This window comes from Sciurus carolinensis, chromosome 2, assembly GCF_902686445.1.
Source record: "Sciurus carolinensis chromosome 2, mSciCar1.2, whole genome shotgun sequence".
NCBI lineage: Eukaryota > Metazoa > Chordata > Mammalia > Rodentia > Sciuridae > Sciurus > Sciurus carolinensis.
In genome coordinates this window covers 81,732,942-81,750,337 of record NC_062214.1, presented here as the reverse complement: position 1 = coordinate 81,750,337, position 17,396 = coordinate 81,732,942, and the positions used below count along the sequence as shown (strand labels likewise).

At 40.6% G+C, this 17,396-nt stretch overlaps 1 protein-coding gene across 6 annotated transcripts in view; it reads left to right on the top strand.

The window, feature by feature from the left end:
• Nucleotides 1–4,827: 4,827 nt before the first annotated feature.
• The window catches only part of Arid3b (AT-rich interaction domain 3B), a 48,108-nt gene continuing 35,539 nt past the window's right edge, over nucleotides 4,828–17,396 (top strand). For 5 of the 6 annotated variants that reach the window (XM_047542245.1, XM_047542243.1, XM_047542244.1 and 2 more), the window contains exons 1-2: nucleotides 4,828–4,934; nucleotides 7,532–8,147. In XM_047542245.1, coding sequence (XP_047398201.1) covers nucleotides 7,608–8,147 — 540 coding nt within the window. In that variant the 5' untranslated portion in view covers nucleotides 4,828–4,934; nucleotides 7,532–7,607. The remainder of the gene's footprint in view (nucleotides 4,935–7,531; nucleotides 8,148–17,396) is intronic. The other variant, XM_047542242.1, reaches the window with a different exon arrangement.

The window sequence follows — 17,396 nt, the reverse complement described above, 5'->3', positions numbered from 1 at the left end:
GTATAGAATGGTCAGGCTCACATGTCTGGTAGTTGGCAGGCTAGTTGGTCTAAGATTCCACACTCATATGTCTGACACTTGGTTAGATGTCAGATGGGGTAAGGACCATATATCTGCTATCATCCATCAGGTTAACCCAGTCATTCACATGATGGTGGAAGAAATCCCAGCAGCAAGAGAACTAGGCCCATTTGTAACCACTTTTATAAGACTCTCTTGCATCATGTTTGCTAATGCCCATGGACCACAGCAAGATACATGACCAATTCTAGTTTCAGAGAATGGAATAATAGACTCCGCCTCTTGATGGGAGGAGCTCAAACCACCGGCTATTCTGTTCAGTCCATCACACTTTGAAAGCTTAAACAGAGATTCAATTACATTCTTTGCAATATGAATGGGTATATATCTTAGGACTTAACCATATTTCTGTGATAGGAAGAGGAGCACTTTTTGGTTTCAGTTACTGACATCATCTAGTAGGGTTGCTTTCCTGGGTCCTGAGGCAAAGAGATAAAACCAAAGAGGTAGGTAAGAAGCTAGATCTTCCTAATGCCCTGTAGGCCCTGTGAAGGAATTTAGGCCTTGACCTCAGGAGCAATGGGAAGCCATAAAGCATTCTAAGAAGGAAAAAGATTGGAGCACTTGGGCTGCAGTGAGAACAGTTTCTCTGAATACTGACAGGAAGGGAAACTGAATGGAATAGTCATGGAATGTGGGATCAAGGGAAAGACCTTTTTTTATTTTGCAAAAGATGGGTGTTATAGTTTGAATGCATCCCCCAAAGTTCATACACTGGAAACTTAATTTTCAATTGCAACAGTATTTGGTGAGGGGGTCTAACAAGAGGTATGATAAGATCATGAGGGCTCTACCTTCATGAAAGAATTATTATTGCAGGAGAGACTTATTTTAAAAGTTAACTTTGGTCCTCTCTTGCCCTCTTTTTTAAAAAATATTTTTATTAACTGTTGATGAACCTTTATTTACTTGTATGCAGTGTTGAGAATCGAACCCAGTGCATCACACATGCTAGGCAAGTGCTCTACCACTGACCCACAATCCCAGCTCATCTTGTGCCCTCTTGCCCTTCAGTTTTCCACTGAGATGACACAGCAGTGAAGGTCCTCTTCAGATAAGATCAGGTGCATTCAAGATGGTATGGCTGTAGACATGAAGGTCCTCTTCCAATGGGGCACCTCAACATTGAACTTCCCAGCCTCCAGAACTAATTTTTAAAATTTTTTTTTGTAGATGGACACAATATCTTTATTTATTTTTAAATATTTTTAGATGTTGAGAGACCATTATTCTATTCATTTGTTTTTATGTAGTGCTGAGAATCAAACCCAGTGCCTCAAACATGCTAGGCAAGCACTCGACCACTAAGCCACAATCCCAGCCCCTATTTATTTATTTTTATGTGATGTTGAGGATTGAACCCAATGCCTCACACGTGCTAAGCAAGCACTCTACCACTGAGCTACAACCCCAGCACTCAGAACTAATTTTTTTATTTAAAATAAATTATTCTGCCTCAGGCATTGTTATAGCACTACAAAACAGATTAAGACAATGAGTGAAAAAAGTTTGCTTGAAATTGATGGAAGTATCCAATATTTGCAAGAGGCTAAAGGGAGATCCCAGAGAATTGAGAAGGGAAACTTGAACATATATGAAAGGTTTGGCTTTTAAGAAAAATCACTCCATACAATAAAATTAACTTTATTTTTCTTATATACAATTCTAGGGATTTTAATACATGTATACAGTCATGTAACTACCACCAATCTGTATTCAGAAAAGTTCTGTGACCACCAAACCCTCCTTTTTACTATCCCTTTAAAAATACCCCTCCATCCCCTTTTAGCTGCTGGGAATCCTTGACTTATGCCCCATTAATGAGGGCAAGAATGTAGCTGGGTGTGGTGGTGCATGCCTATAATCCCAGCAACCTGGAAGGCTGAGGCAAGAGGATTGCAAGTTTGAGGTTAGCCTTGGCAACTTAGCAAGGCCCTAAGCAATTTATTAAGACCCTATCTCAAATTAAACTGAAAAGGGCTGGGAATACAGCTCAGTGGTAAAGTGCCCCTCCGTTCAATCCCCAGTACAAAAATATATTTTTTCCAAGAATGTCATTTTTTAAACTGACTTGTTTCACTCAGCAAAACATGTTATATATTTATGTATTTGTTTACAGTACTGGGGATTGAACTTTGCACATGCTATGCAAGTGCTCTACCACTGAGCTACATTCCCAGCCCTTTATTTATTTAGAAACAGGGTCTAAATCACTGAGGCTGGTCTTAAACTTTCAATCCTCTTGCCTCAGTCTCCTAATCGCTGGGATTGCAGGTGTATGCCACTATGCCAAGCTCAAAATATTTCACTGTAATGCTATAATGCCAAGTTATTGTGTATATCAATTCTGCATTCCTCTTTATTGCCAAGAAATATTCAATTGGGATTGGTTTCTGATAGTGTCCCCCAGGTCAGTGACACCACTATTCTACCAGTTACTTGGGTCAAAAATCTTGGTATTCTCCTTGACTCTTTCCTCTAACCTATACCAAAGCAGTCCCTCAGCAAATCTTGGTAGTTCCTCTTTAAAAGTGCACCTGGAGTCTGACCACCTTTCACCACCTCCACTACCATCATCTAATTCAGGACACCGCCATCTTTTGACAGGATTAGTGCTTCCACTTTTACCCCTCTATCCTCATGTCTATTTTACACCCTGAGTTAGATGGTCCTTTTAGAGACTTAAATCTGATCAAATCATTCTTCTGCTTGAAACTCTCCAGTGGTTTCAGTGGTGACTGGCAAAGTTGTTGCCATGTCCTACAAAGCTCTGATTGGTTATACCTTTTTTTTTTTTTTTAATAAACATATTTTGTAGTTGTAGGTGGACACAATACCTTTATTTTATTTTTATATGGTGCTGAGGATCGAACCCAGGGTCTCATGCATGCTAAGCAAGCACTCAACCACTGAGCTACAACCCCAGCCCTACCTCTCTAATCTTATCTCCTACTGCTTTTCCCTTCACTCACTGGGCATCAATCATAGGGGTCTATTTCTATATCAGGTCAAGCATGGTCCTGACTCAGAGTATTTAAATTTGCTGTCTCCTCTCCTGGAATACTTTCTCTAGATATACACATGGTTCACCCTCCATCAAGTCAATTCCAGTTTCTGCTTAAGTGATCTTTATCAGTGAGTTCTTTTCTACCATTTAAAATAGAAGCTACCTGACACTATTGTCTAATCCCTTCCCTGTTTTGGACTATATTTTTGTTTTTCTGTATCCCTGACTTAGTAAAGATCCTGGAGGACAGGAAATTTGCTTTGTCCAGTGTTCAATAAGCACTGAGATATTCCTAGCTGGCATATAATGAGAGTTCAATTAATATTGCTATCAATTAATATTGCTAAAAGTATAATTTATAGAAGAGAAAGAATTGTAACACTTGTAAATAGATTTCAAAATTTCTGGGCATTCTACATTTTGTTACTTTATGGTAAGGAAATCAGGGGAAGTGGTACGGGAACTGCAGCATTAGAGATTTGCAGAGACAGTGGAGAGCAAGTTGACTAGATGAATATAATGAAGTTTCCAGTCAGAAGTTCAGAATCTGTTGAAAGTTTATAATCAGTTTAGCGATGCCGATCTATGAAGCAGGACAATTTTCCACAACAAAGTACAAGCATGAAGAAGTACATAGGTCCATACAGGATGGAGGTCTTGGAATATAGGGAGTGTTAGAGCAGGACTGACAGTAAGAGCAGTATTGTAATGGTGTATCGTTGAATCTATGGATAAGGAGGAAAGTTAAGAGTGGAGGGAGTTAATAGCTAAGAGATAAAATAGAGTCTTTCAGGAGATTAGAGGTTCCGATAAGCTGAAAGAACAGTTATGCTAAAATTCTTGAGCAGTTAAACTGAGAGGGTAACAGGCTGGATAGAGGTATGTTCAAATTACTGATTCATGCCGACACCGTGTTTCTGGTGACAAGGTTCAGGAGTTGACTGGGATTAGAAGCTGATGTAAGTGTTGCTACAGATGAGGCTCGATGTTCAATGGGTTGTCCACTCTAAACTCAGAAATGATCAAGGTAGATCAGAGAGGAAAAAATAATACAAGGGAGCTTCATGCGCAAAACGACAAATGTTCACTACAGAGGCGGGTAAACGAACAGTAAGTCTTAAGAGGAAGCATCGGAGAAGCAAGGGTTTTTACACGGAGTGACAATATTCGGCACACAGTCTCTACTTTTGAACCCTGGTAAGTGAGAATATTAATCCATGTGAGAGGGTTCCAGGGGATGTAGCATTTTCAGGGGACAGTCAGGTCTCAGTCGAAGGAAAAATAAAAGTTGATCTAACAGCGGAAATGACTGAGAACAACCAATTTGAGAGTAGGAGACTGGGAGAGGACAGAAGCAAAAAAAAAAACTCCTAAGACCGTTTTTTATTAGACTTTTTCTCAACCTACCGCTTGCCCCACACCAACCTCCGCCACCAGAAAACACTCGAGAAACTCTGTAAAGCCCGGCTCTTTTCAACTCCCCGCGGAAGTCTCCCACCGGAACTCTTCTGTGTCGGTGCTTTCCTATTGGCTGAAGCTTCCGCCCGCTTCAACTCGCTTCCCCTCACGACTCAGTCGGGTGGGGCCGTCCCTAGAGTAACTTCCGCCTCGCCCCATCCCCCACCCCCGTTCCCATTTTGGCTGCTTCCGGTCTCAAGCCCCGCCCCAGCCCGTGGGCCCCACCCTTCCCCCGCCCTCCCGGCCCACGGTCCGGCCCCGCGGCGCCGCTTCCGGTGCGGGCCCCGCCCCGGCTGTGGCCCCCGGCTGCGGAGGAGTAGGAGACGCTGCTGCCGCGCCGGGCACGGAGCGGCTCCTTTGCCGCGGCGGACCGGGAGCGCCCGCACAGGTAGGCTGCGCGGGTCCTGGCTTTCTTGGCCGCCGCGGGAGTGGGGCTGTGGCAGGTGGAGGTGACCGAGGTGGGAGGGGAGGCAGGTGCGTAGGGGGAGACACGAAGGCGCGGGCCCGCGGAGCGCGGGGACCGCTGAGGAAAAGTGAGAGCGCTGGGGAGGAGCCCCGGGGCGTCCTGTTCCCCAAGGCATGATTTGAGATAAAGGTAAAAAGAAGGGTAAGGGATCCCACGGGAACCTAGGAGGCGAGGCTAGGTGGGGTTGGGGCGATCTGAGAAGAGCCAGTGAATTGACTGAGAGAGCTTGGTAGAGGTAAAAGTGATAGGGCTGGATAGGGTGGAGGGATAAAGAATGGGAGGGGGCCACTGGAGTGACCTGGGAGGGGAGATTGGAGGGGCCCGGGGCCAGAGGATCTGGCAGCGAAGGTAAAGGGAATGGTCAGCGAGGCCCGGCTCAAAGCTACAAGCTGTCGGTTTTGCCAGGCTTGGTGGTCTCGGAACTTTAGGGGAAATAGGGGAGGAACTGTGTGAGGGGATGAAGTGGTTTAGATTTCTGAGACTTAAGTTCTGTAAATGTAGGCAGGTGGTATTGTTTGGATCTCTGGCTACTGAGGGGCTGGGGGAAGATGGGCTCTTTGGGGGAAGAATGTATATATTGAGTTGTAGAACTGAGTCATCTCAGTCTTACTGAAGAGGCTGTGGGAAACCTCCCCCTCTGCTGGGGACAGCATAGAGAACATGGTGCCACAAGACAAGAAGCAGCCGTTCAGTGACTGGCAGGACTTGGTTGAAAAATCATTTCGATTGTGACTCATTTTACAATTACAAGGACATTTTTTAATGGCTACCAGATCATTTGCTTTATTCTTTAATTTTCTCTGATCCAAGTTGGCTTTTTTTTTTTTTTAAATGAACATTTTTGGGCTAGGCATGTAGTTCGGTGGTTGAGCACTTGCCTAGTATGTGCAAGGTCCTAGGTTCAATGAAATAAATAAATAAATGAACATTTTTGCCAACTAGTTTTAACGGGGGTTTAAATTTTTTCATTCCTTTTGACACTAAGAAGAACTAGAGCAGAATGAAAATATTGCTTCAGGCATATCTCAAACTCACACTTTCTAAAGTGCCAGGAGAGGAAATAGAGGCAGTGTGAGGCAAATTGGAATTTGAATCTTTTGCAGCCTACAGAAGGCACAACCAGTGCTTCTAAAATGGAGAGAAAATGAGAAAATTTAATCTCAGCTTTTCTGCCTTGCTTTAAAGTTTGTATCTTTTGTACTCAAACCTATTTAAAAAACTTAATCCAGACCATTTTTATTGCTATGGATGTGATTACTTCCCCATGAATTTTTAAAGGTGCTAAAGACATTTACATTTTTTTTTGATCTTTCAAACCCAATCCCAAAACACTGAAACAATGCAAGTATCAAGTCCCAACCTGTGCAGTGCAGCTTCTTTCATGTGATGACAAAATTGTACACCATGCTGCAAGTCCTGTTCACCCTAAAATTTGCTCCTGCATAGTAATTCACTTATGGAGACTTGCTGAGAAAACATAACTCAAGTGAGGAGTCTGGAGAAGAGGGTGGGGGTAGAGGTAGAGAGGGTGTGAAAGGGGTATGTGTTTGGAGACTGGTAAGAATGCAGATAAACCTGCCCCCAGAATGTTTTTGGCCTGAAAGCCTTTTCTTTTTGTATTCGTCATAGAATGAGTATCATAACAGAAGTTAATCAGAAAGAAAGGGAATGTGAAGATATTTACTTGGCCATTTATAAAAGAGAAGCAGCATTAACTTGTGTAGATAATATTGATACCTGTTTCAAATTAATTAACTTTAAAATCTCCAGAGGAATTCTCCCTGTTTGTTTTTGAGCAAGGGTTGCAATTTGAGACTCTTGCCTCCTTGTGTGTTTCTTTCTTTCATGTTGTTGAAATTGGATTCTTTCTGAGGCTATAATGTCTAGTTTGCCTGCCTCAGTACACTCGACAAGCAGGCTGGCAATTTGATCTGGGAAATTTTCAAAGTTTAAACCCAAGAGCAGTTTGGTTGGTTTTGCTTCTTCTATTAAGGGAAGTCGTTCTGTCTGCCTGATAGCTCTGTGTCAGCTTGGATGGTAATATCCTTCTTCAGTGGGCCTGGGTATATAAGCAGTATTCTCTCTTTTGCTGGCAGGCCTTTTTCCTACTTTATTATTGTGACTTTCATAGTTATAATCCCTGTGTAATATAAACCCAGTTGCCTTTTCAGTAATAAACAGATTGTTTGATAATGTAGAGGGACAGAGATCAGAAAATAGATATTAGGAGCCTGAATATCATCTGAATTGCTTCTTTAAAAATCCTCAACAGTATACCACTACTGAGATTCACCCCATTTCCCCTCTTAGATCCTGTTCCTCTTCACACCTTTCCCTACCCACCCCTCAAAACCCCAACACTCCTTGAAAATCTGGTTTAGAAGCACTAAATTTATGTTTAGTGTTCAGAACTTATGACTCTTTACTGGAGAAAAGAAATCCTTTTATACCTGTTTTACATAGTTTTTTTTTTTTTTTTTTTTTTCCTTTCCTCTGTGGTTTTGGTTAATCAAATAAAGTATAGACCCAGTGTGCCTGCTGGGCTGTGCTCAGGTTCAGAGCCATGCCAATCTGTGGGCAAAGCTTGAAGTAGTAATGGAACCACTGCAGCAGCAGCAGCAGCAGCAGCAGCAGCAGAAGCAGCCACATCTGGCTCCTCTGCAAATGGATGCCAGAGAGAAGCAGGGACAGCAGATGAGAGAAGCCCAGTTCCTGTATGCCCCCAAACTAGTCACACAGCCAACTCACCTTTCTGCCACACCTGGGAGACCTTCTGGCAGCCCCGCTCTGGGTCCCTTAGCCAGAGTTCCATCGGTGGCCCGAGTTTTTGAACGGAGCAACGTGAATTCAGAGCCTGAGGAAGAAGAAGGTGGTTTAGAAGATGAGGATGAGGATGAGGATGTTGCAGAGGTGGCTGAAAAAGGGGCCCAGGCTGCTTCCAAATATTTTCATGTGCAAAAAGCAACTCGCCAAGACCCCAGAGTAGCACCCATGTCCAGTCTGCTTCCAGCACCAGGGCTACCACCACACGGACAACAAGCTAAAGAAGACCATACCAAAGATGCTTCCAAGGCCCCACCATCTGTCTCCACAGCTGGACAGCCAAGCTGGAATCTGGATGAGCAGCTTAAGCAGGTCAGTCTTTCCGCTATAGGAAGCCATTTATTCCTAAAGGCTAGCTAGAAAGAGTACTGGATGCTCTGGTGCTGTGCCAGCCTGGGCCTGCTAACCCCACTTCACTGACCCTCACCTAGTCATGAATAGACTTTGAATAGTTTTTTCACTTAATATTTGTTTTCTTGGGCTGGGGGTATAGCTTAGTGGTAATATATGTATTTAGTATGCCTGAGGCTCGAGGTTCAATCACCATCACCACCAGTCCCACACACACACACAAATTAACATTTGTTTTCTTGATTAAACCAATAGGATGCATAAGTTACTCTTAATGTAAACTGTTTCAAGTTTGACCTAAAAGAACATCAGTGCGATCTTTTTTTTTTTTTAGGAAGAATGAGGTTGCAACAGTGTTATGTTTGTTATGAGGATGCACCTAAAAATGAAATGCATGACACTGGAGTTTTTCTAATAATGTAAAAGAACAATCTTGCCCAAGAGCTTCTTATTTGCAAGCTAACCCAGGATCATACTCTTTAAGGGAGAGTTGTCTTATAGCTGAACAGAGCTGACAAGAAGCTCTTGTACTGTATGTTTCCCAGTAAAGAGGCTTGTAGACATGGTTTCATTTCACCCTTATATCATCCTCATAGAAAGAAAGAAGGGTGCACCTCAAAATTCCCTTTTTAGCCAAGGAAAACTTCTAAACATTCCTGAAGTGACTTCTAAACATCAGAGTCAGTTGGGAAACTTTTTTAAAAGACAGACTGTGGAGTTCTAATAAATTGTCTTGGAGGGTGGAGCCTTAGGGAATATGTATTCTCATTCTAAGCCTTTTAGTTTTAATTTATTTTTTCTTCATGATTTACACTGTAGTTTGTCCTCACTCAAACAATGAGATGGTTTAGGTCGGGAGTTCATGATAAAGCCATTAGTACCTGGATACTCAGAATATGCACATGCTCTTCATGTGTTCCAAGTGGTGCTATTTAGAAATTATTTTTGAAGAACTGTGGGTTAACACAGAACAACTGAGAGATGTAAGAAAGGTCCTTTGGAAACTTAAAAATCAAGCATCTTTGGATCAAGGAGTCCTGTGCAGTTGTCCTGTTTTACAACAGCAGTGTGTAGAAGATTCTAGAATGAGAAATAAGGCTCAAATCCCATCTTTTCGGTATCTTACCTCTGTGGTTTGCTCTAAGCCTGTGTCTTGTCATTTGTGGAATAATGAGTAATGAACGTGCCTCGCGAGGATACTGTGAGGATTAGTGAGCTAGTCCGTGTGAGCATCTGTGCAGTGCCAAGCACATGGTAGCTAGTAGTGCTCCAGGAGCTGTCTTATGCAAACAGTGCCATCTTCTCCTGCATCTACACTGACGTGCCTCTGAAACAGAGAAAGTACTGAGATGTACAAAGGGTTTCCCTCACATGACCCTGGGAGATAGCAGTAGAACTAGGACTAGAATCAGAGAATCCCAACTTCCACGACAGCAAGCTCCCTGGCTGCCAGCCCAGACCGGCCTCCTGGCTGATTGCTTTGGTTTAGCAAAACATCTGTGAGTTGCTGGCAGCCCCGCACTGCTGTATGGTTGGCAGAGTTCCATGCTGGCCGCTGAGTCAGCTCATAGCGGGATCCTGCCCTGACAGCGCTGGGAAAGTTCAGGCTTGAGGCGACTGGGCTGCCCCCACCTTGGCAGCTGGCCAGCCTCTGCGTGTGTGCGGTCGTTCCTAGAAAGTACAGCCGCGTGCGAGGAACAAGTGGAGCTCCAGAGCCTGTCTGTCTTCAGGAAGTGCAGCAGGTGTTGAGGTCAAGCCATTAGAGCTTTGAAAAAAGACTCTTCAGAACTGGCTTGTGTGTGCACACACGTGTGTGCTGTGGCAAGGCAGACTCCCTCAAGTTCTGGATTGTAGCCACTGCGTGGCTACAGAACTCAGCACTCTGGGGGCTGGCTGTTGGCATTTGAAACCCTTTGAGTTCATTTAGGTTCCTGAAACACACTCACTAATTATAGACTGCCTGGCAGATCACTTGCCAAAATGTTTTTATAAATGCCAGAGTAGCAGAGGCCTAATCCCTCACCCTAAGTTTACCTCCCCTCTGAATTTGGAAATCAAGAACTGGGTCAGGGGGGCATTGGGTGACACTGACTTAAAATCTTAGATGGACATCTCCAATTCCTCTCATGGATTTTATTTTTCAAAATGAGTTTGGTGTTTTCCTTTATCTAAGTCTTGATTTTTAAAGAAGTAATATGCTTGGAGATTAAAATTTTTCTAGTTGTGTTTTAAAAGGAAGAGTAAAAATCTATCCTTGGTTCTTGCAAACCATGAGACTAGCTGTTTATTGTTTAGTCTTTTGGGTTTTTTTTTTTTTTTTTTTTTTTTAATGTAACTTAACTTCTAGAGAGCATAATTTGGGCTGCTCTTGCCTCAGCAATTGAAAGACTTTTTTACAGTTGACATAAGATCTTATAGGTAATGTGTTAGTTACAGTGTGCATTTTCTTTTAAACTACAAATTTGTACAGAAGGCTTCTTTGTGCCAGGGGTATGCTCCTTGAAATAAGTCATGTCTTTCCAAGGAACTGGCATGATGGCACTGTGGAAACCTCAAGGTGGATTGGAGTGAATTACTTTGTCCAGGGTCAGCTAAAGCCAAATCTCCAGTCTGTGCTATTGTGTAGATATTTCTAAGATAGATAGATAGATAGATAGATAGATAGATAGATAGATAAATTTTTTGCAGTACTGAGGATTGACCTCAGAAGCACTTTACCACTAAGCAACATTCCCCAGCCCTTTTTATTTTGAGATGGGGTCTTGCTAAGTTGCCCAGGCTGGCCTCCAACTTGAGGTCTTTCTGCCTCAGCCTCCAGAACTGTTGGGATTTCAGGCATGCACTACCACATCTGGCTATTATATAGGTATTTTAAAACAGTTTTGTTTCATTCACCAAAGTAAAAAAGTTAGTTTTGTTTTGTTTTGTTTTTAACATCATAGCATAGCTTGGCAAACCAACAAGAGTACTCTATTTTGGAAGATTTGGTGTGTGTGGCAGTGGGAAGCGGGTGTGTGAATGGGTGAGATGAGGGTAGGAGAGGTACCTGCCAACCAAAAAGCAAAACTAGAAAACTTAAGGGTGCCATAGGTTACCCTTTGTTTCTGAAATCCCTTTTTTAGACTATGTGAAGTCAGATTTATTTTTATGGATTCTCTTTGAATAAACTCTTAGAAAATGTTTGCTTCTGAAGGTCTGGATCATTAAGAGTATAATATTCTGACACCAGAGTGATGGGGAGAATAAATGACACCACCTAGCCCAGCATTCTAAAACCAGATTTCTATGGGCAGAGTAAATAATTGTAGAACAAGACAACAAAGAACTGAGTGTTTCTTCTCTCAAAGGAGATCACACAGCCAATGGGGAGGGGCTGTTGTTGCAGGCCTTTTAGGGGTGGTCTTCTGCTGTCCTGGATAAAGGGTGGTTCAGGCAATATAGACTTTGTCTGTCTTGAGCCTGGTAATAGAGCTAGGTTTCCAGAAGGGCACAGACTTCTTTCCACAGAATAGGAAGATGAGTGATGGCTTGATGGCATGTGGGGCCAGAGAGTATATGTCTGGTTTTCTGCATACTTTTGCAGTCATTTGGGTTGCTGTGTGTGATTTTTGCGTAGCTAGCTCACTGCAAAACACTAGGAGTCATTACTCAATAAATGTAAGCCCTCTCCTTCTCCCCCTCTCTTCTTGCATATTTTACAAGATTTTGTCTCACTTGCCTTCTAGGATCAAGAGTCTTAATTTCAGAAAACTTGCAATTAAAGAATTCCCAACACTTCCTAAAGCTTGCTAATCATGCATTAACAAGGAGAGTGTATTGCCAGTTCTAAACACCTGGAAGTTATTTGGAGCACTCTCAGCTCATGACAGCTGTGTAGGCTTTCTCTGAATTCATTGGAGCAGCATCTCTGCAGGACTGAAGTAGAGGAAGCTTCATGGCAGACACAAAGGACCATATTAGATGGGCACTGGGAGACAGAGGGAAGATGACAGGAGAGAATTTTGTCTGTTTCTCCCCCACACACATAAATAATTGATTTTCCCTGAAAATAAAAGTTTTACTATTTATTATTTATAACTGTTTACTATTTTATTAACAAAATCATCTTGTTTTACTGTGAGAGATGACTTCCTGCTGAGCAATTAGTGAACAAAGAGGTGTCTGCCTTTTTCTCCTAAATGCTATGACTGCCTGCTTTCTAGAATCTATCCCTCTAAGTAAAATGTGAGTCTTTGGGCTAAACCTGTTTTTCTTGGTACATAATGCATGACTATGAAACATTTGAGACTTTTTGTGTAAACTGTTACCCTAAAAAGAAAAGAAAAAATTGTAGGCTTTCCTTACTCTTTGTAGGGATGTCTTACATACCCTTGGCTTCTATAATCACTGTAGAGTCTATCTAGATCAGTGGTACTCAATTGTAGGTGGCCCTCCCCTTCTCCCAGGAGATATTTGGCAATGTTAGGAGACATTTTTGGTTGCTGTGACTGGGGTAAGTGTAGATGTGCTAATAGCATCTAGTGGATAGAGGCCAGAGATACTGCTAAATGTTCTACAGTGCACAGTCTGGTTCCCCACACAAAGAAAAGTATTTCCCAGTATAAAATGTCTAGGTTGAGAAAACCTCTAGATTGTGTCACTGGAAAAAAAAGCATATGCTATGCTTTTCACAGACACTGCTCTAGACTTAGCTCCTTTGTGTTTCAGTCTCAGTAACTGAGGAGTTTATCATTCTAGAGTTTTCTTCACTTCTATTTTCAGTGTATGGGTTGTTGGTGATCTCCTTCTGAAATCATCTGAGTGAACGCACTGCTACCTGGGAGAGGACTGAGTCTAAGAACTTGAGATCTCTTACTTGACTCTAAGCAGGGGTTCTTCCAGCCCAGTACCCCATGACATCTGTGGTGATTTGTGAGAGAGCTTGGTTGCCTTTCTAGACATTAACCCCAAAAGATTAAGTCACAGTTACTTGGCAGACTTGTTACTTAGTAACAGATTTAATAATTGACTCAACTTTGGTTTGGGAGGCACAGAATGTGGATTTAGATATTTAGCTCTACCACTTGCTTACTGGACAAGTACTTTGGACAAATGCCCTAACCTGGCCTGGGTTTGTGACTCAATGATAGATCACTTGCCTGGCACGTGTGAGGCACTGGGTTTGATCCTCAGCACCACATTAAAAAATATAAATAAATAAAAGGTATTGTGTCTATCTACAACTAAAAAATATTAAAAAAAAAAAAAAAAAAAGTTCTAGTCTCCTAACTTTCCTCTTTCAACCTATGCATCCATTTATTCCAGAGGATGATAATTCTTTTCCACCATCTTCAGGAAGCTATTTTAAGATATTACAAACATGAAAGAAAAATAGTATGAAAGTTTTTTGTAAAATGTGTACACTATACAGAGATCAGGTCTCTGAAACCTTTCAGCATTGTGGGAGCATAAACCATTGTACTTTTGAAGCTGCTGCTTTCCATATTAGGATAAGGAGATGTGCATATTTTCTCTTTAGGTAGAAGTAAGCTTTATAGATGTTAAATCCTTATAAGTACATGATCACTGATTAAACTCAGTTCTTATCACTCTTTAATCCCTCTATTCATGTCCTGGAACCCATCCTCTCCTAGATTTTCAGGAACTTGTTCCATCAGTGAACCCCTCAATTTCCTGATTCTTTGAACTCATGCTCTTCTGACATCTACACATTTGTACTCATCTATCTCCCAGCTATAAAAAATTTAAAACTCTTTTTCAGTCTTAAAATAGCCCTTATTCAGTTACTAACAAGGAATGAGAGATCATGTTTAAAGAATTTTCCTTCTACTACTCCTCTCCCCCAGGTATTCCTGCCTACCCCCTCCCTGCAGCAAAGCTTCTCCAAAGAATTGTTTGTACTCCTTAGTTCTCTTTTACCACCTCCTGCTCACTCCTCAACACACTCCAGTCTGAACCCTGTCCCTTAAATTGTTTGGATTTCTAATGACTACCATGTTACTTAGCCAAGACTGCCCATACTCTTGATTTCTCGGCTTTGTTGAATATAATAGACCACTTCTTCCTTGAAATACTGGCTTCTTTCTGCGTATTTTCCTTATCTCTCTTATGCTTTCTGTTCTATCTTGACTTCTAAAACTTAAGTTCCTCAGAATTTAAGCCTAAGTCCTCTTCTCTGTATTCCCTGCCTCTTTTATTTTTGTGGCTTTAAAAACTGCCTACAAGCCAGTGATTCCTATGTGTGTGTGTGTATATATATATATACACACATATATATATATATATTTTTTGGGGGGGGTTCACATTTCTAGTCTGAGCTCAATGCACATATTCCCAGCAACTTGCTTGGAATTTCCATTTAGAATATTTTAATCACATCTCAAGTTTAATATGTGTAAAACTGAACTCTTGATTTCTAAGCTCCTCCACATCATTTCCTTCTCTATTTCCCTTCTCAGTAAATGACATTTTTATCCACTTAGTCAATTATACCAAAAAACCTTGGAGTTGATCTTTCATATCTCCTACTTTGTCACTCCTTGTGTCTGGCCATCACCAAAAATTATCTGGATATTTAGAATCTTGCTGCTTCTCTTCTCCAGCATAACCTACCCAATCCAAGCCACTTTCCTACTGCTGTAGCTCTCAACAAATTTCTGTGTCCCCAAATTCTAATCCATTCTGTACACAGTAGCTAGAGGGATCTAAAAAACAAATAATCACTCTTTTAATGCCCTCCAAGTATGACATCTGTTGCTCTAATTATAAAATCCAAAATCTTCATGATCTGGCCCTCTCTACTTGTCTAGCCTTATCATTGTCAATCTCCTGACTTATTGCTGTACTTTAATCACCCTCACTTTTGCATATGCTGGATTACCTTTATTGGTTACTTCCTCAGAAGCTTTGTCTCAATGTAAATCAGATTCTACCTTTATATGCTTTCATTGAGCATTATTATTTTACATTTGTGTGTGTGGTTGTTTGATTCCTAGACTAGATGGTAAGCTCCAAGAGAACAGGGACACAATTTGATTTGCTTGTCATTGTACAGTAATGGTACATAGTAGGCACTCAATTAATATTTCTTTTCTTTGTCTCACTTTCATTTACTGTTTTTTTAATGTGAGTGACTTCATTTCATATTTTTAAAAAACACATTTTTTTAGAGCAGTTTTAGGTTCACAGCAAAATTGAACAGAAGGTAAACTGGTTTCCCACATACTGTCCTCCCCCACACATACACACCTTCAAAATCCTGCACCAGAGGACACATTTTTTACAATTGATAAGCCTACAGTGATCCATTATTATCATTCAGAGTCCATAGTTTACACTAAGGTGCACTTTTATTGTACAGTCTGTGGATTTTGACAAATGTGTGATGACATGTATCCACTATTATGGTATCATACAGAGCAGCTTTACAGCCCTAAAAATCCTCTGTACTCCACTTATTTATCCCTCTCTTACCACTAATCTCTGACAACCACTGATCCTTCTACTGTCTTCATGGTTTTGCTCTTTCCTGAATGTTGTATGGTTAGTATCATTTAGCATGTAGCCTTTTCAGATTAATGTTTTTCACTTAGTAATATGCATTTAGTGTTCTTTCATGTCTTTTCATGACTTCATAGCTGATTTCCACATTGAATAATATTTCATTGTGTACCACAGTTTATCCACTCACCTATTGAAGGATGTCTTGCTTGCTTCCAAGTTTTGGCAACTTATAAATAAAGCTGCTATCAATGTCCATATGCAGATTTCTCTGTGGACATAGGTTTCAGTTTGGGTAAATATTAAAAAGTGCAATTGCAGGATAGTATGGTAAGAATATTTTTAGTTTTGTAAGAAACAACCACACTCTTTCAAAGTGACTACATCATTTTGCTTTCCCACCAGCAATGAACATACCAGTACTCACTGCTCCCATTTCTTCACCAGCCCCTTTAATAATGTTAGTTTTTGGATTTTGACCACATTTTTTTTTTTTTCCCCAATGAATACAGTGCCTTTATTTGGCTTATTTAGTTTTACGTGGTGCTGGGGATTGAACCCAGTGCCTCACTCGTAATAGGCAAATGTACTACCACTGAGCCACAACCCCAGCCCACACATTCTTTTCTTCATTAGTTGAAAATTTTATTGAGATAATTGTAGATTCACATGGAGTTGTAAGAAATAATACAAAATGATCACTTTCATACATTTTGTCTGATTTTTCCCATGGCAACATTGTATAAAACTGTAGTGTGTCAACACAACCTGGATATTGATTTTGATATGATCCACTGATATTTAGATTTCTTCCTTAGTTTTTCTTGTATTTATTTGTTCTATCTTTAAGCCATTTGGGTTGGATGTTTAGCATATTTTCTGAAATTCTTGTAACTTAGTAAATGTATTTGAGGCTGTGGGATTTTTCTCTAGATCTAGATATCTCACAAGTTTTCATGTGTAATGCTTTCATTGTCGGTTATTATTAAACACTTCCTGATTTCAGTTGTGATTGGTTCTTTAGCCCATGGGTTGGTTGTTTAGAAGTGGTGTTTGGTTTCCAATGTGTGTTTTATCTTTTTTCTAATATTATTACATTGTTAGAGAACTGGCCTACTTCTGATTCTCTGGAATTTAAGACAATCTTTTGTTTTGACCTTGTGTAGAATTAGTCTCAATAAATGATCCAAATGTATTTGGAAAGAGTGCATATTTGCTATTTGTTAGAGGCAATGTTGTATATAATGAATCATGTGTACTGATTTCTGTTTAAAGTCTTCTTTACCTTAAGTTTTCTTTGTGTGATCAAAGAAAGGTGAATTAAAATATTCCAATGTAAGACTTACTTTCTTTTGATTAGTATTTATTTGGTTAATTTAATTTATTTGGTTATTGGGATTGATGATACATTTGGATTATCTATTTCTGTCCTCTTATTTCAATTTATTCATACTTTTTCTTTACTTTTATTTTCTTTCTGCCTTTTGATTTTGATTAAGAGATTTATTCAGTGTCTCTTCTACTGTTTTGGAAGTTAGGCTTTCTATTTTAGTTCTTTTACTGGGTTGGGTTTTTTGGGGTTTGTTTTGTTTTTGTTTTGGGACTGGGAATTGAACGCAGGAGTACTTAACCACTGAACCACATCCTCGACCCTTTTTATTTATTAATTTTAACTTTTTTTAAGATGTAGATGGATACAAATACCTTTAT